Below are 24,513 nucleotides of genomic sequence, written 5' to 3' on the forward strand. Positions count from 1 at the left end.
AGAATTCTGTGTGCTGTTATGAATACTTAATCTAAGAAAGGATGTTTTTAGCTTGGAGAGATCGCAAAGAAGGTTTCTAAATTGATTCTTATGGCTGCAAGACTGACGGATGAGGAGAAATTGGGCCAATTTGGTATAGTATATTCACTGGAGTTTGGGAAAATGAGAGGGAATCTCATTGAAACCTATACAATTCTAAACAGACTAGATATTCGTGGTGCAGGGAGGAATGAAAATTATATAAACCTTGTGAACTGAAGGGATAATTGATAGAGATCATTGATGGTTGTTCTGAGAGTAATGAATTGATCAGCAGATGAGGTTTCTGGGCACAGCTGATGGGTTGGAGATAGATTGAGTTCACTCATCTTGAAAACTCACGTCAGATCACGAAAACTCTTCCTGCACTATATTCATGCCCTTGGAGCTAGCTACTCTCATGGTACTGATTATTGGAGTTAAGGTAAGGGACTGGAAAGTTAGAAGGGATTTGAGGAAAGATTTTTCTCACTCTGTAGATGTCTGGAATCTGAAACCCACTGTCAGTGGGGACGGGGGAGGCTGAAATTCTCATAATATTTAAGAATATTTTATTCAATATTTAGATGAGCACTTGAATTACCCAAGTATAAAAAGCTACTTGGAAAATGTTGGTAAATGAGATTAATATAAGTGGTTGCTTGATAGTCATACAAACATAAGGGGCTGAAGGTGGAGTCTTTAGGACTTCATTACCTCATGTCTCCCTGTAGTTACACAAATCTTGACTGTATTTCTCACTAAACATGTTCAAGTATTGGCAGCAGTGATAGGGGAGTCTGTGAATGCAGGAAGAAAGAAACACGGATGGTAGTTTGCCTCTCAGGTACCAGGGTCCGGGATGTTTCTGATCGTGTTCATGGTATCCTGAAGTGGGAAGGAGAACAGCCAGAGGTCATGGTACATATTGGTGTCAACAACATAAGTAAGAAAAGGGAGGAGGTCCTGAAAATAGACTACAGGGAGTTATGAATGAAGTTGAGAAGCAGGATCACAAATGTAGTAATCTCAGGATTACTGCCTGTGCCACGTGACAGTGAGTACAGGAATAGAATGAGGTAGAGGATAAGTGCGTGGCTGAGGGATTGGAGCAGGGGGCAGGGATTCTGGATCATTGGGACCTCTTTTGGGGCAGGTGTGACCTATACAAAAAGGACAGGTTGCACTTGAATTGCAGGGGGACCTGGCAGAGAGGTTTACTAAGGCTGTTGTGGAGAGTTTAAACAAGAATTGATGGAAGGTGGGAACTGAACTAAAGAGGAGGAAGAGGCAGTTGGCTCACAAATAGAGAAAGCTTGGAGAGGGAGGATGGGCAGGTGATAGAGAAGAGACGCGCTCAGGCCGATGGTTTGAGATGCGTCTATTTTTTATTTTGGTTTTGAATATTTATTAGTTTTAAATCATTACAAAACCGAAACAGCTTCTAATTAGTGAAAGGACATTTGCAATTACACTGCTAACTTTGGAATCTACATTTAGAATCCATCATTCTTTATCCTTTCCTTATGAATTTCTTTCAATGCATCTTAGTCAATATCCAGTCTCTTATTAATATACATATTTGGCTGGTAATGAATAAACGTTTTGGTGCAAGTCACAAGGATTGCTGGATCTTGGTGGCCAGTGGTAACATTCACTTCTTGATTAATACTTTACTGGCAGCTTTGTTGGATTTGTGGCAATATCTTTCTTAATAACTGACTTGATCACACCAACAGCCACCGTCTGTTTCATATCATGGACAGCAAAGCATGAGAGGTGGATATTCAGAAAAGCTCTTGACATACATGGGATTAGTTGGCATCATGTGATCAATGGCTGCATCTCCAGACTTTACATATTTGGGGCTATCTTCCAACTTCTTGCCAGGTCGATGATCAATTTTCTCCTTCAGCTCATTGAACTTGCAGGCAATGTGAGCAGCATGATAATCAAGTACTGGGGCATAGCCAGAAGATATCTGACCAGGATGGTTCAGGATAATAAGCTGTGCAGTAAAATCAGCGGTTTGTATTGGAGGATCATTTTTGTTGTCACCAGCAACATTATCCTGATGGATATCCTTAACATATAACTATATATAACTATATAACAATTACAGCATGGAAACAGACCATCTCGGCCCTTCTAGTCCATGCCGACGCTTACACTCACCTAGTCCCATTGGCCTGCACTCAACCCATAACCCTCCATTCCTTTCCTGTCCATGTACTTATCCAATTTTACTTTAAATGACAATACTGAACCTTCCTCTTCCACTTCTACTGGAAGCTCATTCCACAAAGCTACCACTCTTTGAGTAAAGAAATTCCCCCTTGTGTTACCCTTAAACTTTTGCCCCCTAACTCTCAAATCATGTCCTCTTGTTTGAATCTCCCCTGCTCTCAATGGAAAAAGCCTATCTACGTCAACTCGATCTATCCCCCTCATTATTTTAAATACCTCTATCAAGTCCCCCCTCAACCTTCTACGTTCCAAAGAATAAAGACCTAACTTGTTTAGCCTTTCCCTATAATTAGGTGCTGAAACCCAGGTGACATTCTAGTAAATCTTCTCTGTACTCTCTCTATTTTGTTGACATCTTTCCTATAATTCGGAGACCAGAACTGTACACAATACTCCAAATTCGGCCTCACCAATGCCTTGTACAATTTTAACATTACATCCCAACTCCTATACTCAATCAACAACACACACAAAATGCTGGTAGAATGCAGCAGGCTAGGCAGCATCTATAGGGAGAAGCGCTGTCGACGTTTCGGGCCGAGACCCTTCGTCAGGATATTCCTATACGTCCTATACTCGATGCTCTTTTATAAAAGGCCAGCATACCAAAAGCTTTCTTCACCACCCTATCCACATGAGATTCCACCTTCAGGGAACTATGCACCATTATTCCTAGATCACTCTGTTCTACTGCATTCTTCAATGCCCTACCATTTACCATGTATGTCCTATTTGGATTATTCCTACCAAAATGTAGCACCTCACACTATCAGCATTAAACTCCATCTACCATCATTCAGCCCACTCTTCTAACTGGCCTAAATCTCTCTGCAAACTTTGAAAACCTACTTCATTATCCACAACACCACCTACCTTAGAATCATCTGCATACTTACTAATCCAATTTACCACCCCATCATCCAGATCATTAATGTGTATGACAAACAACATTGGACCCAATACAGATCCCTGAGGCACATCATCAGTCACCAGCCTCCAACCTGACAACCTGACAAACCACTACTCTCTGGCATCTCCCATCTAGCCACTGCTGAATCCATTTTACTACTTCAATATTAATACCTAACGATTGAACCTTCGTAACTAACCTTCCGTGCGGAACCTTGTCAAAGGCCTTACTGAAGTCCATATAGACAACATCCACTGCTTTACCCTCGTCAAATTTCCTCGTAACCTCTTCAAAAAATTCAATAAGATTTGTCAAACATGACCTTCCATGCACAAATCCATGCTGACTGTTCCTAATCAGACCCTATCTATCCAGATAATTATATATACCATCTCTAAGAATATTTTCCATTAATTTACCCACAACTGACATCAAAGTGACAGGCCTATAATTGCTAGCTTTACTCTTAGAACCCTTTTTAAACAATGGAACCACATGAGCAATACGCCAATCCTCCGGCACCATCCCCGTTTCTAATGACATTTGAAATATTTCTGTCATTAACAGAGACGTTCTTGATGTTGAAACCAACATTGTCACCAGGAAGAGCTTCTGGCAAGGCTTCACAGTGCATTTCCACAAGTTTCACTTCAGTGATGACTGGATTGGGAACAAACTGCACCAATGTGGGTTTCAGAACACCTGTCTCAACCCGACCAACTGGTACAGTGCCAATGCCATCCTGGAGAGGGAGACGAACAGGTTTCTTCATTGGGCGTTCTGGAGGCTGAATGCTGTCGAAGGCTTGAAGCAGTGTGGTACCAATGAGGTTTTCATTTTTCCTGGTAATTGACTAAACTTTAAACCAGCCCATATTCTGACTTTGTTCTAGCACGTTGTCACCATTCCAACCAGAGGTGGGAACAAATGCTACCGTTGCTGGGTTATAGCCGATCTTCTTGATGTATGTGCTGACTTCCTTCATGATTTCATTGTATCTTGCCTCGCTGTATGGGGGTTCAGTGGAGTCCATCTTGCTGATACCAATAATGAGCTGCTTGACACCCAAGGTGTGGGCAAGCAGAGTGTGTTCCCTTCTCTGTCCATAAGTACGTGAAGAGCAAAAGGCATGAGAGAACAAGATCAATCAAATGTGACAGTGCAAAAATATGTATAGAACCAGAGGAGATAGCAGAGATACATAATAAATACTTTGTTTCAGTATTCACTACAGAAAAGGATCTTGGCGATCGGAGGGATGACTTAAAGTGGACTGAAATGCTTGAGCATGTAGGTATTAAGAAAGAGGATGTTCTGGAGATTTTGGAAAGCACCAAGTTGGAAAAGTCACTGGAACTGGACGAGATATACCCCCAGACTACTGTGGAAGCAAGGGAGGAGATTGCTGAGCCCCTGATGATGATCTTTGCATCATCAATGAGGACGGGAGAGGTTCTGGAGAATTGGTGGGTTTTGGATGTTGTTCCCTTCTTTAAGAAAGGGAGTAGAGATAGCCCAGGAAATTATAGACCAGTGAGTCTTACTTCAGTAGTTGGTAAGATGATGGAGAAGATTCTTAGAGGCAGGATTCATGAACATTTGGAGGGGGGTAATATGATTAGGAATAGTCAGCATGGCTTTCTCAAAGGCAGGTTGTGCCTTACGAGCCTGATTGAATTTTTTTGAGGATGTGACTAAACACATTGATGAAGGTAGAGCAGTAGATGTCGTGTATATGGATTTCAGCAAGGCAATTGGTAAGGTACCCCATGCAAGGCTTATTGAGAAAGTAAGGAGGCATGGGACCCAAGGGGACATTGCTTTGTGAATCCAGAACTAGTTTGCCCACATAAGGCAAAGAGTGGTTGTAGACAGGTCATATTCTGCATGGAGGTCAGTGACCAGTGGTGTGCCTCAGGGATCTGTTCTGGGACCTCTACTTTTCGTGATTTTTATAAATGACCTGGATGAGGAAGTGGAGGGATGGGTTATTAATTTTCTGATGACACAAAGGGTGGGGGTGTTGTGGATAGTGTGGAGGGCTGTCAGAGTTTACAGCGGGACATCGATAAGATGCAAAACTGGGCTGAGAAGTGGCAGATGGAGTTCAACTGAGATAAGTCTGAGATGGTTCATTTGATCAAATATGATGGCAGAAATAGTATTAATGGTACAACTCTTGACAGTGTGGAGGATCAGAGGGATCTTGGGGTCTGAGTCCATAGGACGCTCAAAGCTGCAGTGCAGGTTGACTCTGTGGTTAAGAAGGCATTCGGTGTATTGGCCTTCATCAATTGTGGGATTGAGTTTAGGAGCAAAGAGGTAATGTTGCAGCTATAAAGGACCCTGGTCAGACCCCATTTGGAGTACTGTGTTCATTTCTGGTTGTCTCACTACTGGAAGGATATGGAAACTATAGAAAGGGTGCAGAAGAGATTTACAAGGATGTTGCCTGGATTGGGGAGCATGCCTTGTGAGAATAGGTTGAGTGAACTTGGCCTTTACTCCTTGGAGTGACAGAGGATGAGAGGAGACCTGATAGAGGTGCATAAGATGATGAGAGCTATTGATCGTGTGGATAGTAGGAGGCTTTTTCCCAGGGCTAAAATTTCTAGCATGAGAGGGCACAGTGTTAAGGTGCTGGGGAGTAGGTACAGAGGAGATGTCAGGGGTAAGTTTCTTTATGCTGAGAGTAGTGAGTGCATGGAATGGGCTGCTGGCAATGGTGGCGGAGGCAGATAAGACAGGGTCTTTTAAGAAACTCCTGGATAGTTACATGAAGCTTAGGAAAATGGAGGGCTATGGGTAACCCTAGGTAATTTCTAAGGTAAGGACATGTTCAGCTCAGCTTTGTGGGCCGAAGGGCCTGTATTGTGCTGCAGGTTGTCTTTGTTTCTATTTATTAATCTTTCATGCCAATGTATCTTCCCTTTAATGCAGCAAGTTTTTTAAAAATTTGTCCCTCATTATATTATGTCAGTCAATGAATGAAACAAACAACTTGGCGGTGGTAGCTGCTTGAAACTATTAAGTAAAGTTGTAGATGAATGTGCTACCTGCAAGATAAAGTATGTCCAGGTGCTAATCACATACCCTGGACCCCACATCCATATGATTTAGCTTTCAGCTTCTTTCTTTCTTTCTTGATTCTTCAACAGTCAACTGCATATATAGAGGTCCCACTTTGCTGAGTCAATTCTTATAGTTAAGCAGGTTCCTAATTATATTAAGTGGTAGCACCCAATTTGTTTTTACTTTGTCACTAAGTTTAAGTTCATTTGTACTCTAAAGTTCTGTTATCAGAATATTGTAGAGTTCCTGGTATTGCATAAGATATAATAATTTAATTTATTTCACTCTAGCATGTTTCATCAGTAAACCAGTGGTGGAAAAGAAAACCCATGTACTTACTTTAGTGGAGCTAAAATGAAATATTGTTTGAAATGGTTCTTGATCGCTAAGTCTAGATCCAAACCCATACTGAATATCAAAGTATAACCAGGGCAGATTCCTTCGCCTGAAAGGAAGGTAGATTTTCAATAAATGACTTTTGGTATATAAGAATGTGAGAATAAAGAAAGGGCATTGGTGTGACAGTTCAAAATGTAATTTTTTTTCATTTTATTCTGACATTTTTGCATCAGAAACATATATACTGTATGTTCTTCTGAATTTCTTTGTTTCACTGTATTGGAGTTGATAGATCATCCACATGCAAGAGTCTCATCTGGACAGCTATGACTCATCATAAATAATATTAGTCAAGGAGTAATAGAAAAGTACAGCACAGAAACAGGACCTTTGGCCCATCTAGTCTGTGCTGAAACATTTAAACTGTATATTCTCATCGACTTACATCAGGACCATTGCCTTTCTTAGTCCTGCTATCCACATATCTATCCAAACTTTTCTTAAACATTGAAATTGAACTTGTATGCATCACTTGCACTTGCAGCTCCTTCAACACTCTCATGACCCTCTGAATGCAGAAGTTTCCTCTGTGTTCCCCTTAAACTTTTCACCTTTCACTCTTAAGCCATGACTTCTAGTTGCAGTACCACTCAACCTCAGTGGGAAAGGCTGCTTGCATTTACCCTATCTATACTCTTCATAATTTTGTATACTTCTATCAAACCTCACATCAGTCTTCTACATTCCAAGAAATAAAGACATAACCTATTCAATCTTTCCATATAACTGAGGTCCTCATTTTTTGTGTGCCATACTCTGCTAGAGCCTTGGCGACCACTTTTTTCAAAGTGGTTGTCTTGGAGGAAAGGTTCTGTGAGTGGTCCCCCTCGTCCTTCTCACAGCGCAGTGTTTTTTTTTGTGAGGCTGAGTTGCGAGCTCGACACTCAACCTGGCATGGACGGAAAGCATGTCTGGGAGCGGCCCGACTGGATTCGAACTTGGGAACCTTCGCTCCGGAGGCCAGCACTGATGTCACTGCACCACCAGTGAAAGTATGTCTCTCCAAATGCTCATAAATCCTCTAGATCTGGCAAATTTTCTCTGTACTCTTTAAACCTTGTTTACATCTTTCCTGTAGGTAGGTGACCAAAACTACACACAATTCTCCAAATTAGTACTCACCACCCTTATATAATTTCAATATAACATCCCATTTAGTGTACTCAAAACTTTGATTTACGAAGGCCAATTTGTGCCAAAAACATTCTTTTTGACCCTATCTACCTGTTACACCACTTTCAATGAATTATGAACCTATCTTTCCAGATCCCTTTGTTCTACCACACTCCTACGTGGCCTACTGTTCACTCTTTCAGACCTAACCTGGTTGGTCCTACTGAAGTGCAAAACCACACACTTGTCTGTATTAAATTCCATCTGCCATTTTTCAGCCCATTTTTTCAGATGGTCCTGATCCCTCTGCAAGCTCTGATAGTCTTCCCCATTGCCCACTACATCCCCAATCTTGGTGTCATCAACAAATTTGCTGATCCAGTTAACCATATTATCATCCAGATCATTGATATACATGACAGACAACAACAGACCCAGAAACTGTCTACTAAAACTCTCTGGCTTCTCCCACAAAGCCAATGTCTAATCCAATTTACTACCTCATCTTGGATGACAAGCAACTGAGCTTTTTTGACCCACCTCCCATGCAGGACATTGTCAAATCCACGTAGACCACATCCACTGCCTTCATCAGCTTTCCTGGTAACTTCCTCGAAAAGTTCTATAAGATTGGTTAAACCATGCACAACGTTTTATTGGGTTTCTATGTTTTGTGTCTGCCAGTAAAATTGTATATAGTATACATACTTTGATACTGGTGATCCATTTGAGAATTGTGAAGGAAATATAAGGTTCTGTATTTAGAGGATGAAGTGAACAGGGAAATTGATACTAGAACAGTATTTATTCCTTTTAGCTGGTCCTCAGTACTTTAGTGGAATTAACTTTGATAGAATAGTGGGAAAATTTTGACAAGTATCTTAGAAAACGGTAAAGTAGAAAATTTCCTATGACAAAAATGCAAATTAATTAAAATACCAATGCACTAACTGCTCAAACAGGAAATTCATACAGTATACTCTTTAACCATAGCATGTTCTTACCAAGAAGATACTGAATGGGTATTTCCTAAGCTTATTGTCTCCTTAAATATTGTGTGATAAAGGGTACAAGCATCATTAGGAGTTGTTGCCATGTCCTTTGAATTCATGATCATGACACACATATTCCCTACTGCCTGACAGGCAGTAAGATTTGCAAATCTCTGAAAAAGAAATGAACTAAAACAGTGAACTTGTTAATTAACACAAACATAATTAAAATACACAGCTTACTAATGAAAGTATGTAAAGACTAAGTAAATAGCTTGCAAGCTTAGCATTTACTAGTATTATAGAATCAGAGCCTTTCATGTTTTCCAAATAGCATTTTAAATTATTTGAAATAATTCATTATAAACATTTAAGTTGTTAAAACAGAAAAGAAAGGAACATTTTATTCAAGAACTTACAAGCCTAAATTTCAAGCAGTCACTCCTACACTGTATAGATGAACTTATGTGATACAACCATAGTCATTGAGTCATGCAGCATGGAATCAGACCCATCAGCTCAACTTGTCCATGTTGACCAGTTGTTTACCTGAGTTAGTTCTATTTGCTGGTATTTTGTCCTTATCCCCGAGGTTTCCAACTTGGAGTCCATGGACCCCTTGCTTAATAATATTGTCATAGGAATGGTTGGGAACCCCTGCTCTAAATGTTTCTCATCTATGTACCTGTCCAAATGTCTTTTAATTGTAGTAATAAACACCTTTGCCACTTCCTCTGGCAGCTCACTCCTCGTACCTGCCACACTTGGTATGATAAGTTACTCCTCAGGTCTCATTAAAGCTTTTCCCCTCGACTATATATTTCCCTATCCTGGTAAAAAAAGATTGTGAACATTTGCCTTATCTATGTCCCTTCTAAGCCTTCTATGCTACAGTGAAACTGTCTCAACTGATTCAGTCTCTTTCAAGTTGAAATTTATTATCAAACCTTGAGATTCATTTTCTAGTGGGTATTCACAGTAGATACAAAGAAGGACAACGGAATCAAACAAAGATGGGCAAACAACCAATGTGCAAAAGAAGGCAATTACAAAAAATAAAATAATAATAAATAATATTAATAACATGAGTTGTAGGGTCATTAAAAGTGAATCAATAGATTGTGCAATCAGTTCGGTGTCAAGGTGAGTGAAATTATCCACACTGGTTCAGGAGCCTGATGGTTGACGAGTAATAATTGTTCCTGAACTTGGTGGTGTGGGACTTATGGCTCCAGTACCTCCTTCGTGGTGGCAACAGCAAGAAGAAAGCATGGCCTGGAAGGTTGGGTTCCTTAATGATGCATGTGGCTTTCTTGTGGTAACATTCTTTGTGGATGTGTTCAATGGTGGGTGGGGGGCATTAACTGTGATGGACTGGGTATCCACTACTTTTTTAAAGCCTTTTCCATTCATATGCATTATTGTTTCCATAACAACCATGATGCAAGCAGTCAGGATACTCTCCACTGTGCATTTATAGAATTTTATAAAAGTTTTAGATAACATACCAAGCCTGTGCAAACTTCTAAGAAAGTAGAGGCTCTGGTGTGCCTTTGTAATGATACTTAGGTGTTGATCCCAGAACAGATTCTTTGAAATGATAACATCAAGGAATTTGAAGTTGCTGACCCTCTCCAGCACTGATCCCCTGATGAGAACTGGCTCATGGACCTCTGGTTTCCTCTGTCTATACTCAATAATCAGCTCTTGGTTTTGCCGTTGTTGAGTGAGAGGTTGTTGTGACACCATTCAACCAGATTTTCAATCTCCCTCCTAGATGCTGATTCGGCTTATGTCAGTGGTGTTGTCAGCCAACTTGAATATAGCATTGGAGCTATACTTGGCCTCACAATCATAAATATAATGCGAGTAGAGCAGGGGGCTAAGCACACAGCCTTGAGGTGCACCTGGGCTGATGGTTATTTGGGAGATGTTGTTGCCAATCTGAGCTGAACGGGGTTTGCAAGTGAGGAAATGAAGGATCCAGTTACACAAGGAGTTCTTGGATCTTAATAATTAGTTTTGAGGGGAGAGTGTTGATTGCAGCTCTGTATTCAATGGCGTACATCCTGGCGTATGCATCTTCACCATTTCGATTTTTCTGAACTGAATGGAGAACCAAGGAAATGGTATCTGTTGTTGATCTGTTAAGACATTAGGCAAAATGGAGTGGTTCCAAGTTACTTATCAGGAAGCAGCTGATATGTTCCATCATGAACCTCTCAAAGCACTTCATCACAGTTGATGTAAGTGCTACTGGCCGACAGTCATCGAGGCAAGTTACCATGTACTTCTTGGGCACCAGTATGACTGAAGCCTACTTGAAGTAGCTGGGTACTTCAGACTGCTGAAGCAAGAGGTTAAAGATGTCAGTAAATACTCTAGCCAGTTGATTAGCACAGGTCTTCTGTAATTGGCCAGGTAGACCATCTGGGCTAGATGTTTTCTGTGGGTTCCCTCTCCTGAAGGATGCTCTCATGACAGCCTCAAAGACTGAAATCATAGGGTTCTTTGGGGCTATGGGTGTTTGTGAAGGTCCCTGCATGTTATATAGATAAAAGTAGGCATTAAAGGCATTGAGCTCATCTTGGAGCAAAACCCTTTTGTCTGTTGCTTGGTTTTACTTTGTAGGAGATGACAGCATTTAAGACCTGCTACAGCTGTTGAGCATCCGTCTGTGATTGAAATTTGGTCCAGAACGGCCATTTCAAATAAGATGGTAGTTCTGGACATGGATAAGGTAAATATGAATGACCGCTCTTTGAGGGGCCCTATATTCTCCCTAGTTACTCATATGCTTTAAATATGCTTAAAGAATCTCTTAAGATTCTCCTTGACTTTAACTGTCAAGATACTTCATATCACTTTCGACCCTTTTGATTTCCCATACAGCCCTTATACCCCTGAAGGAATATGCTTTATCATAGCTGCCTATGTCTGACATTTCCCTCTCTTTTTCCTACCAGATCCTCAAAATCCTTCATTAGTGACGGTTTCTTATCATGCCAGCGCTCTCCTTCATTCTTACAGGGACACGCTGGCTCGACACACTTCCAATCACACTATTAAAAGCTTCCCACTTACAAAACATTGGTTACCTGCAAACAGCCTCTCTCAAATCAAGCTTTGCAAATTCCTGTCTAAGCTTTCAAATGCTTGGTTTACTGAGAGAAAACAGTTGGAATTAACAGGTGCAAAATGATGCATTTTTGGAAGTCAAGAAAAGGATGTGTACATCAAATTACAGGGCACACAGAAATTTTGACATACAAAGGTGTTAAAGTCTATAATTTTCTGAGAGTGGCAGTGTAGCTTGGGTAGAGAATGCATGAGTTAAGGGCATAGGTTATCAGAATTGAAGCATTTTTTGCAGATTTTTGAAGTTTGGAGCATTGTGTGTAGTCTGAAGGACCTATTTGAAAGCTGAGAGACTCCAAGTCCATGATGAAAATAAATATGTTTTACTATTACTACACGTGGCTTTGGTGAAATCATGCTTGGAGAATTGTCCATATTTTGGACTCCTTACCTAAAAAGAAGATTCCTGCTATAGAGTGAATATAGTGAAAATTCATCTAAGTGGTTCCTGGGATGGCAAGTCTGACACATGAGCAGTGATTGGGTAGTCTAGTCCTCTATTTGAGCTTTACAAAGATGACAAGTGATCCCACAGAAACATGCAAAATTGATTGAGGACTCGACAAGGTAGACCAGGATGTTTCTCTTGATTAAGGAGTCTAGAACTAGGGTCCATAGTCTCAAAATTAAGAGTAGTTCATTTGGACAAAAATGCAGAATCCAAACAAAAACATGGTAAAATTTTGAAATTCCCTGGAGGATTGTGGAGGATAATGTTCAAATAAATAGATAAATAGATAGATATAGATATATTTGGATTGGATAAGCCGAGATAGGGAATGGTGTTTGCTATACTGTATATCTTCCATGTTGAGACTTCAAAGACCAAATGACTTGGCCCTGTTCCTTTATTTTACATGTTTATATAATGATCATATTCAATGATAAGGCCAGGTAGATATTTGAGACATTACACATATGGAAGGTGGGGAGAAGAGGGGTCAGTACTTTGAGATTCCAAACAGGAATTCCAAATGTCTTGCTGTATTTAACAGGAGAACATAATTTAATATTTTCAGCAAGTTTGATCAACTATTTGGAAGTCCACAGCACCAAATTACATCTTTATGTGGCACTGAAATGGAGATCAAGATTAAGTTGGTAGAATGGAGATGCAGATTATTTCTTTAAATCAATGCCAGGAGTTTGTGGAGATCAAGAACTGAGGATTAGTCAGGGACCATTAATACACACAATCAGAGTGGGTAAGGAACAGGATGTCATTGAGAGATCATAAGGAGTGGTTGGGACAGGATTGAGTGATTGGGGTGGGTGTGTAGAAATCTTGGGAGAAATAGATAGAATTGTCAAGGGTGAGACGGGCTAGTTAGTTCTCTATAATAATGGCAAAATCTGTTGGGGTTGGAGTAACTATCTACTCCTTCCTGGTGGACACAGACATTAATTTATGCAGTCATTCACTTCTGGCTCCTTTTATCTGCCTAGTTTTCTATGTCTCAAAACATTGCCAACATAAACTAAGAATCTAATTCCTGTAAAAGCAGAGGTACATAGCATTTATTAATTCATTATTTTTCTGAGTATGCATGAGTCTTCCACCCACTAACCATCTCCATTAAAAGCATATCTAGGTGGAACAGTTCAGATTTGAGAATTCAGCCATGCATAACCCTGCCTATTCCTGGGGATGCAGATATTGTTCAATTCTGCTGCTTTCTGTACAGAGTTTATACATTCTCCTTATGAGTGCGGCGGTTTCCTCCGGTGCTCCATTTTCCATCCACATTCCAAAGACATACAGGTTGGTAAGTTAATTGGTCACATGGCTGTAATTGCGCTTTGTGGGCTTGTTGGGCTGCAAGGGTCTGTTACTGTGCTGCATCTCTAAATAAAATACATTTTTCCCCAAAATACATACTGTATTCAAAACTGACCAGGCATGCAATAGCTGATGCTTTCAAATGAGCGGCAAACCAAGCAGATGAAACTTTGAAACCCTGCAAAAATTACAGGAAATAGTCTTGGTAGTAACTTTGAACAATGCCTCACTGTTCCCAAATGAATACATCTGCATAATTTTCATCTATATACCCAGGTTATATAATAATTTTATTGCATTGTTTGTAATCAGATCATGCACTGATACTGCATCTACACAATGAAATCCTTTAAAGATTTATAGCTGTAAAAGGATCTAGTGCTTTTCTGGCATATATGACAAATAAACTCTTCTCGGGCTTCCAGATGGTACAGGATTTTAACCTGATGACAAACTTTGCCATCTTCATCAGAGATGATGATCAAAATTGATACCTATACCTGGCTGGAAGCCTGAGAACATTTGTGGCTATTTACTATTTAAAATTTTCAGGATGTTATTTGTCAGGAAACATTCTTTCATGAGTTAAAATAGAAATATAATTTTAATAAAGTACAACTTTAAATTAATGGCATATAGGAGAAAATGTGCAGCTGCTGGAAATCCAACCAATGTACACAAAATGCTGGAGGAACTCAGCAAGCCAGACAGCATCTATGGAAAAGAGTAAACAGTCAAAGTTTTGGGCTGAGACCCTTCATCAGGACCCGAGAAAAAAGATGAGAAGCCAGATTAAGAAGGTGGGGGGAGAGGAGGAAGAAATATAAGGTAGCAGGTGAGAGGTGAAAGTAGATTCAGTCTTATGAATTTAATCAAATGTAAATCCAGATGCCACCTCCAGAGGAATTCCACCACCAAACAAGCTTTCCCTGCTCCCCACTTTCCGCAGGGATTGCTGTGTGACTCCCTTGTCCATTCGTCCCTCCCAACTGACCTCCCTCCTAGTACTTATCCTTCCAAGTGGAACAAGTGCTACACCTGCACCTAAACTTCCTCCCTCACTACCATTCAGGTCCCCAAAACAGTCCTTCCATGTGAGTCGACACTTCACCTGTGAGTCTGTTGGGGTCATCTACTGTATTCGGTGCTCCTAGTGTGGTCTCCTGTATATCGATGAGACCCGATATAGATTGGGAGAACGCTTTGCCGAGCACCTATGCTCTGACTGCCACAAAAAGCGGAATCTCACAATGGCCTCCTATTTTAGTTCCATTTCTCATTCCCATTCTGACATGTCAGTCCATCGTCTCCTTTACCTTTTACTGCTGCAAAGACGCCACACTCAGGTTGGAGGAACAACACCTTATATTCTGTCTGGTAATCTCCAACCTGATGGCATGAACAGAGATTTCTCAAACTTTGGTAATTGCCCCCCCCCCCACTTAACCATTACCTATTTCCATTTCCCTTTCTCACCTTATCTCCTTACCTGCAGAGAACCTTCCTCTGGTGCTCCTTTCCCTTCCCTTTTCTTCCATGGCCTTCTGTCCTCTCCTATCAGATTCCCCCCCTCCATTTATCACTTTCTTAAATCGAGTTCCCAGCTCTTTACTTCACCCCTTCCTCCCTCCTAGTTTCACCTGTTATCTGCTACCTTGTATTTCTTCCTCCCCTCTCCCCACCTTCTTACTCTGGCTTCTCGTCTTTTTTTTTCTCCAGTCCTGATAAAGAGTCTTGGGCTGAAACATCAACTGTTTACTCTTTTCTATAGATGCTGCCTGCCGTGCTGAATTCTTCCAGCATTTTGTATGTGTTTAAATTAATTACTTCACTTTCAAACAAACATGAGGAATAACTCTTGTCTTCACTTGTCTAAAATGGTGGATTTTTTGTTGCTCTCCTGAGCTATCAATTCCAACAACAAATATTGAACTGATAAGCAAGAAAACATGTACACCCAGACAGTAATAGAAGTTATTAGATGTTTTCACAAATGAACACGATTTCCAATCTGGGCTGCTGAATCAAATGACAGATATCAAATTACTGATGAACTGCTCTGAGCGGGTAATTTTTACACATCCTGAAAACTGCACAGCACTTCATTTTTTGTAATTATGCATACTATTAATGTTTAGAATGAAAATTGGAAAAAGTCACATACTTTTGACTATACTTATTAATTGAAGAGTATAATGAAATAAAGTACAACAAAGAAAATCTTTCATATTTCATAAACTTTTTCTCGTCCATCTTTGTTACAAATCCGTTGTTTATAAATACTGTCCAGATTAAAGCTATATCATAATCCTCATTAGATCATCCAAATGTTTCACCTGTAGTCTGCTTCAGGATTTACATTTAATTGATTTCATAACACTGAATCCACTTAGAAGCCTGAAATATTCCAACGATGTCAACAGCTTTTGACAATTCTTCAAATTCTTCTTTTCTAAGCAAGTAGTTCAACATATCAATGAAACATCTTAACTGAACCAGTCCCAACTTTCGCTGAAATTACAAATTTGAAATCACAATATTGTTGCAATATTTGACGCACCCCTATTATCGTAGTTCATAACAGTAACAGGGTTTTTTTTGTCAATGTTGTCCAACATTCTTTTTTTTCCAACTTCAAAAATTGGTTGCATTCGCAATAGCAACTGGGCCAAAAGATTTCCTTCCTCTTAACTTATTGTCAGGAAATCTATTATCCAAGTAATTATGCTGATGTTGATGGAATTGAATAATAGCCACAGAATCAACATTAGAACTTGTAGATACAAGCAGATCTTTCACTTTGTCACTCCATAAACGGTATCGCCTAGAATCTGTGACCATAACTTGTTGGCATTAGCATTCAGTGAGCTAATGGATTATTAATGATGAGCTACTGACTTCCATTCTGTATTTATTGTTACAATTTGTAAGTGTTCTAACTTGAAACACTGACAATGTAAGTAAGTTGAAGCTCTAAAATGTTGCAAAGTAAAGATTATGGTACATTTATTATTTAGAAAAGTTATGGATTATACATATCAACATAATTAATTACAGGGCATTCCACAATTATATTATCATTGATTTCAAAATTATACCAGCATAATTTTGAAATTATATTAACATTATATAAAATGAAATTGCAGCTACTTGGCAACAAAGGACATGAGTGCAGAGCATTTCAGTTACTGTTTGGCGGGCATCTGCACAGCTTAGAGGGAAGAGTGCTGGCAAAGAAAAAGTTGACACCCAGTAAATCTACTGAAACCAACATATAAAAATTACCATATAAAATATGATTTCAAAGATGCCAGCTCAATACATTGCCAAATGGAGGATTGTGCCAATCATTACAAGGATATCAAAATCATGGAAATTTCAACACAGGAAGGACCTTGATCTAATACTTCTCACATTGTTCACTAATCAAAAGAAAAACAAGGAAATCTGAGAGATGTGTGTAAACTTTGTAATTTTACTTTTAGTGAGGTGTGCACTTGTGATGTGGTGGCGTAATGACATATGCCATTCACATACTTTTCACCAGCTCAGTATAGCTGGGTGGTACGGTGCAGATTCCATTCATTTTCAGAAACGGCAAACTGTTCTGCAACAAACTGTGGTCCATTGTTACCAAGTTTCTGGCATACCAGTTCCTGAGAAGAGGCTTCTCAGCACATCAACAAAGCGCAAGTCTGTAGTGGAGGCTACTGGGAACACTTCTGGCCACTTTGTAGCTGCATCCACTACTATCAAGAAATTTGTGTGCATGAATGGTCTGGCAAAATCTACATGAGTCCTCTGCCAGAGCAATGTATGCCATTCTCAGAGATGGATGAGCGCTGCTTTTGGCATCTTCTGGACAAGTTGGCATCCCAAACAGTGCATGGCAAGCTGTTCAATCTGCTGATCCATCCCAGGCCACCAGACAAAGCTTTGAGACAATGCTTTCATTCTGACCAAGCCTAGCTGGCCATCATGTAGCTCCTCCAATGCTTTAGATCTTAGTTTGACACAACTCTCAATCCTCACATAAAGCAACCTCCATCAAGGGCCAGTTCACCCCTGTGCTGGTAAAAATGGGGGAAATGGGATTTCTGCTGCACATTCCAGCCATTTTGGTTACATGTAGACATGTGACAGTGTGGGGAATTTCCTAGTTTCCCTTTGGATCACCTCTGTTGTAATAAGGAGACTTTCAATTTGCATTAGGGAAAATATATCAAGAGGAACACCCTCTTTTGTAAATTTTTCAGGTACAGTACTTTGAACAATCCATCATCATTTCCATGATCAGTTGTCCTCTTGAATTAAATATTATAATTGTGTCATCCAAGAAACAGAGACCCCAACTTTGTATTCATGGTGCTGGTGTTAATGGAACACCCTCCTGTGGATTGAAAATAGATACTAGTGGTTGATGATCATTAATGAGGGTAAACTTTCTCCCATACAAGTACAGGGTGAAATGTTTTACACCCCAAACTCAAGGCCTGTCTACCTTTGCTTAATATTTCTCTGCAGAGGTAAGGGAATGTGATACAAAGGCTATGGGCAATTAACTTCCATCACTCATAACATGTGACATGATGCACCTGTACCATAAGGTGAGGCATCACAGAAAAGTTTCTCTGGATGATATAGATCATAATATTTGAGTACAGTGTCTAATACCACCATTTCTTTTACCTTTTGGAAAAGCACCTCGCACTGCTTTATCCATTGTCATTTCTCCTTGATCTGTAGTAATGAGTTCAAGGGATGGAGCACAGTAGCCAGGTTTGGCAGGAACCTGTTTACCTGTTTTAGTAATTGATAAATTCTAAAAAGGACCACAACTGTGAAACATACTTTGGTCTTTGGGCATCCACCATTGCTTGAATTTTGTTAGCATACATGTAAATCTTGTGCATCAGTGGTGTGACCATAGTAAGTGATGCTTGGTTTAAAGAATTCACACTTGATGCGTCGTGTTCTGACCCTATAATCTAATCTTTTTAACATTGTCTTCATATATTGAAGACATTCCTCATCATCCTCACTGGCAACACTGAATTCCTGCACAGTCTTGCAGCACTAGGTCCATAGCTTTCTGTCAGAATGAAAATGTAGATCCAAAAATAAGCCTATTATAGTGATAAAGTCCTGTGTGAGTTTATGGTGAGAAATACTTCAAACTTTTCTTCCATCTCCATCTGTAGGCAGGCCTCAGCTAAATCCATTTTGCTTAAGTGTTATCCTCCAAAAATGGTAGGACATTGTAGAAAAATGTAGAACAAAGGGACCTGGGAATGTCCATAATTCATTGAAAATGGAGTCACATTGTGCTTTTAGCACATTGGCCTTCATAAATCAAACTATTAACTATTAAGTAGAGGAGATGGAATTTTATGTTGAAGTTATATAAGACGTTGGTGATGCCTAATTTTGAGTATTGTGTGCAGTTTTGATCACCTACCTACAGGAAAGATGTAAACAAGGTTGAAAGAGTACAAAGAAAATTTACAAGGATGTTGCAGGGACTGGAGGAAAGATTGTATAGGTTTGGAGTTTATTACTTGGTATGTAGAAGACTGAGGGGAGATTTGATAAAGATATACAAAATTATAGGGGATATAGATAGGGTACATGCAAGCGGCCTTTTCCACTGAGGTTTGGGGGAACTACATCCAGAGGTCATAGGTTAAGGGTGAAAGGTGAAAAGTATAAGGGGAACATGAGGGGATACTTTTTCATTCAGAGGGTCGTGAGATAGTGGAATGAGCTGCAAGCACACATGGTGCATGTGGTGCTCGATTCCAATATTTAAGAGAAGTTTGGATAGGTACATGGACAGGTGTATAGATGACTATGGTCCTGTTACAGGTTGATGGGAGTAGGCAGCTTAAATGTTTGACGCAGACTAGATAGGCTGAGGGGCCTGTTTCTGTGCTGTACTCTCTATGAGTCTATAAAGGTTTTCAAAGATATCCTCTATCCTGGACAGAGGGTATTGATCTACCTTTATCACAGGATTGATGGTGACCTTAATATCACCTCAGATCCTGACAAACCCATTCTTCTTGGATACTGGGACCACTGGTGTTGCCTATGGACTCCACTCAACTTTGGAAAGAACTCCTTCATCTTCCATGCAATCTAGCTCACTGGCTACTTTATCACAGATGGTATAAGGAACCGGATGGGCTTCATAAAACGTGGGTGTGGCATTTTCATTTAACACTATTTTACCCTTGATATGTTTGAGTTTTCCGATGCAATCCTTGAACACTGCTATAGCATCATCCAGTACCTTTCTTAACTCATTTTCAGTTGACTCTTTTGCACACTATGTGCAATGCAAATAGTGGATGGATCTCCAATCAAGTTATAGTTGTCTCAGTTAATCATGACCCCACGATGTGGGCCCTCCTGCTTTTACCATTTACAAGCCCAATGTGGCTTGTTGGTTGTTGTATTTAACTGTTTCAAATGTCGTTCCCACAGGAGTTTTTTCTCTCCAGTATAAGTTCTTAGTTGGATATTTGGAGGTTTCACTTAAGTATCTTTGAAATACAATTCAAACTCATTTTGTGGAATGACTGAAACAGCCAAGCCAGTGTCCAATTTCACTTTAATTAATTTGCCATTCACTTCTGGTGTAGGCCATATTGCTTATCTCATGTTAGTTTTTACATGTAAATCTTAAGGCTACTCAGTCCTGTGTCATTCTCATTATTATCAGATTTCTTATTAACAGCATGCAGATTAGTGCACCTTTTGAAATTTCAACTTTACTTTTTATCTTTTTCTCTTCCCTGTGCAGTCCATTTATTTTTGTCTGCCCGATATACTCTTTGTACAGTAAGTATCCTACTTTGTCACATTTTCTGCAAGTTGTGCCTTTAAACCTGTGTTAATTTGGTGTATATGAGCTCCTGCCACAATGGAAACACAATTTTTTTGGTCAATTTGTTTCTGTTCAGATGTTGCAATCCTGTTCACGCGTGCTTTCATTCCTGACTGCAACTCAATTGCGACTCTGACAGTTGTTCCCATTGATACAACTATTACAACTACTTTCAAATGTGAGTTTTGCTTTAGTTAGGAGCTGTTTTTTGAATGTTTGCTTGTAAGGTTCCACAAAATAAACAATCTTTCAGTGCACCATCAAGCCAATGATTGAACTGACAATGCTCAGATAATCTCTTCCATTCAGCCACCCAAGCTGCCTTTTGATTTAGCTTATGAAAACTAAAGTGTTCTGCAATCAGCGATGGTTTCATTTCTACATTCATGATATTAGCAAAGCTCATTTCAACTGGTTTGGTTGCAGTAGTCGAACTTCCAAGCAAACTGTATGCCTTTCCACCAACAGCACTCAGCAAAACTGGCACTCATTTTTCATCAGCTATTCCACTTGCTTTAAAATTCATATATTCCAGTTATCTCTTGTGCAACTGAACTTGTCTATCTTTCCAATGAAGCCAGCCATTTCTGCTTTTTTAATATTTATTATCATCATCTTCTAGTTATCACTGTTTATGAACCCCTGAATTTGTCCTTATCAGCCTTTAAAAAAAAATTCAAATGTGTCACTGTGCTTTTTTTTACCCAAATGTCTTGCTGTGCTTCAACAGGGGTAGGTAGTTACCTTGGGTTCATTTAAAACTTTCTCATCGCTACCACTGTGTTTTATAACTCAAAAGCTTAAAAGCATAAAGCAAAAAACAAGGGAGCCCGAGAGATGCATGTAAACTTCATTTTTTATTTTTAGTGAGGTGTGCACATATGATGTGGTGGTGAAATGATGTATGCCATTTATGTACATTTACCTATAACCCGCAATGCCTTATTTAAACAAAGAATGTTTAATCAAACAAAGATTTACAATATAACTTAAATATTATATACTGAACAGGGCTGGCTTCCTGAAGTGCTAGCATTTTTGCCAGCAATAAAAAGAACCCAAACTTGTAAGACCTCCATAATTAAGTTATTTCAATGTTTTTTGAATCATCATGTGTATTTTACCTTATCAACAGTTTACTGAAGGTACACCCTATGCTGATAGTTCATACCCTTTATAAAAATTGTGCTTTTTGATTATACATCTACAGAGATGTGTTGTGGCAGCATTTCTAACTTAATATAGATTTGTTTATGTTATTTTAAACAAGTAAGTCTTTGAGTAAGTATTTACTCGTTTTTGGCATGATTAATTAAGCTTCATTACACTTACTTGCTCATAGACAACATCTGTAACCACTGAGGAGGTCAAGTCTTTAGGTTGATGAAGAAAGCATAATCCTCCAGTCTAGAGAAAAAAGAGAAAATGCTACTACTTAAAACTTATTATAGTTTCTTCTCTCAGATTTGTTCCTTAACTAAGTATTTAAATCTAAATATTTTATTACATCTTGAAACTACATTACTTTACAAAAGTAGCACAAATAAAAGTATTTTTCGTAGGCAACTATCAACTGTGTGAGTATACAAAACCTGTTGCTTATTATGCAGATTTTTAATTGATGTCTGTTCTGAAAGTACAGAAGCAAAAGAATAAACTGTTGGATGAACTTTGTTTGCTCCTGAATCAGCACCTGCAGCCTTTTGTATATCCAAGATACACAAGCAATTTTCCTCCAACAGTTACATTAAAGAATACAGCACTTAAGAACAATTTTTTTAAAAATTGCTTACCAAAATATTCGACTGACAGTCACACGATTGTGTGGTATTAATGAATGTTTCATGACATCTGATGCATCTAATGAATAGAGTAAGAACAATTGAAATTCATTAGTAAACTAATTCCCCACCTATCCTCAATTCACCTTAAGCAATACTATCATTCCTCTAGCAACATTTCTTTTGAAGCATTTCAGGAGACCTCGGACCAATTTGCTGTAACACTCCCTGTGCCAAGATCTCCTTATGCCAGCCAAGATCTCCACACTGAACCTTCAGTTTACTAAGTCCAGTTTCCCCATTTCCCAAGCAATCTGCTTGTTCTGATCATTCCTGTTTCTCTCCCCAGGTAATATGTCAACCTGTTTTCTTTTAATTGCCCAGGGAAACTGCATTTCCTACTTGGTCAACACAAGTTCATTTCCTGTTTATAAGGTTAATAACAAAGCATATTAAATCTGAAATCCCTTATAAAGAATTCCAATGCTTACATGTAAGTAAATAAGTTTGCAAAGTAAGTATGGAAAAAGATAGGTCTAGTTCGTGGGTTGAGATTCTAAATTGGAGAAGGGTCTATTTTGATGGTATCAAAAAGGATCTGGCAAGTGTGGATTGGGAAAGGCTGTTTTCTGGTAAGAGTGAGGCCTTCAAAAGTGACATTTTGAGAAAACAAAGCTTGTATGTGCCTGTTAGATTAAAAGGTAAAAATAACAGCTGTAGGAACCTTCGTTTTCAAGAGATGGTTGAGAAAAGGAAGGCTAATTGCAGGTATCAACAGGTAGGGAGAAATAAGGCACTTACAGAGTATAAAAATGCAAGAGATGACTTAAGAAAGAAATCAGGAGTGCTAAAAGAAGGCATGAGGTTGCCTTAGCAGACATGGTAAAGGAGAATCCTAAAGGCTTCTACAAATACGTTAAGAGCAAAAGGATTGCAAGGGACAAAATTGGTCCTCTGGAAGATCAGAATGGTAATCCATGTATGGAGCCAAAAGAAATGGGGGAGATGTTAAATGATTTTTTTGCATCTGTATTTACTCAGGAGATGGACATATTCTATAAAAGTAAGGCAAAATAGCATCAACTTCATGAACTCTACAGATTACAGAGGAGGAGGTGTTTGCTGCCTTAAGGCTAATTAGGGCGGATAAATTCACAGGACCTGACAAAGTGTTCCTTTGAACCATGCAAGTGCAGAAATTGCCAGGGCTCTTACAGAAATATTTAAATCATCCTTAGCAACAGGTGAGGTGCCAGGAGATTGGAGGATAACCAATGTTGCTTTGCTGCTTAAGAAGGGCTCTAAAAGCAAGCCGGTAAAATCTAGGCCAGTTAACCTGACCTCAATAGTGGGAAGGTATTCTAAGGGACTGGATACTTGAATATTTGGATAGACGTAGACTGATTAAGGATAGTCAGCATAGCTTTATGCATGGTAGGTTGTTTCTAATCAATCTTATGGAGTTTTTCAAGCAAGTTACCATGAAAGTTGATGAAGACCAGGCAGTGGATATTGTCTACGTGGACTTTAGCAAGCCATTTGACAAGGTCCTGCACAGAAAGTTGGTCAAGAAGGTTTAGTTGCTTGGTTTTCTGGAAAAGGTAGACAACGGCTTTGTGGGAGAAGCCAGAGATTGGTAGTAGATGGTTGTCTCTCTGACTGGAGACCTATGAACAGTGGAATGCTGCAAGGATTGAAGGTGGGTCCACTTGTTTGTCATCTATATCAATGATCTGGACGATAATGTGGTTAACTAGATCAGCAAGTTTGTGGATGACACTCAGACTGGGGGTGTAGTGGGCAGCAAGGAAGGCTATCATGGCTTGCAGCAGGATCAGGACCAGCTGGGAAAATGTGCTGAAAAATGGCAGATAGAATTTAATGTACACGAGTGCGAGGTGTTGCACTTCAGTAGGACCAACCAGGGTAGGTCTTATACAGTGAATGGTAGGGCACTAAGAAGCGCGGTAGAACAAAGGGATATGGCATATGAGAGGTCTATAATTCATTGAAAGTGGTGTCACAGGTAGATAAGGTTGTATAGAAAGCTTTTGGCACACTGGCCTTCATAAGATGCAATGTTATGTTGAAGTTGTATAAGACATCGGTGAGGCCTAATTTGGAGTATTGTGTGCAGCATTGGTCACATACCTTCAGGATAGATGTACATAAGG

The 24,513-nt window shown here is 39.5% G+C and overlaps 1 protein-coding gene across 1 annotated transcript in view; it reads right to left on the minus strand.

Moving 5' to 3' along the window:
- tmem67 (transmembrane protein 67) overlaps positions 1–24,513 on the minus strand; it is a 145,966-nt gene that overhangs the window by 116,854 nt on the left and 4,599 nt on the right. The window contains exons 4-8 of the mRNA XM_059978620.1: positions 22,352–22,418; positions 21,891–21,965; positions 13,785–13,847; positions 8,764–8,924; positions 6,587–6,692 (exon numbers count right to left, since the gene is read on the minus strand). Coding sequence (XP_059834603.1) covers positions 6,587–6,692; positions 8,764–8,924; positions 13,785–13,847; positions 21,891–21,965; positions 22,352–22,418 — 472 coding nt within the window. The remainder of the gene's footprint in view (positions 1–6,586; positions 6,693–8,763; positions 8,925–13,784; positions 13,848–21,890; positions 21,966–22,351; positions 22,419–24,513) is intronic.

The sequence above is a fragment of the Hypanus sabinus genome, chromosome 1 (genome assembly GCF_030144855.1).
Source record: "Hypanus sabinus isolate sHypSab1 chromosome 1, sHypSab1.hap1, whole genome shotgun sequence".
Taxonomy (NCBI): Eukaryota; Metazoa; Chordata; class Chondrichthyes; order Myliobatiformes; family Dasyatidae; genus Hypanus; species Hypanus sabinus.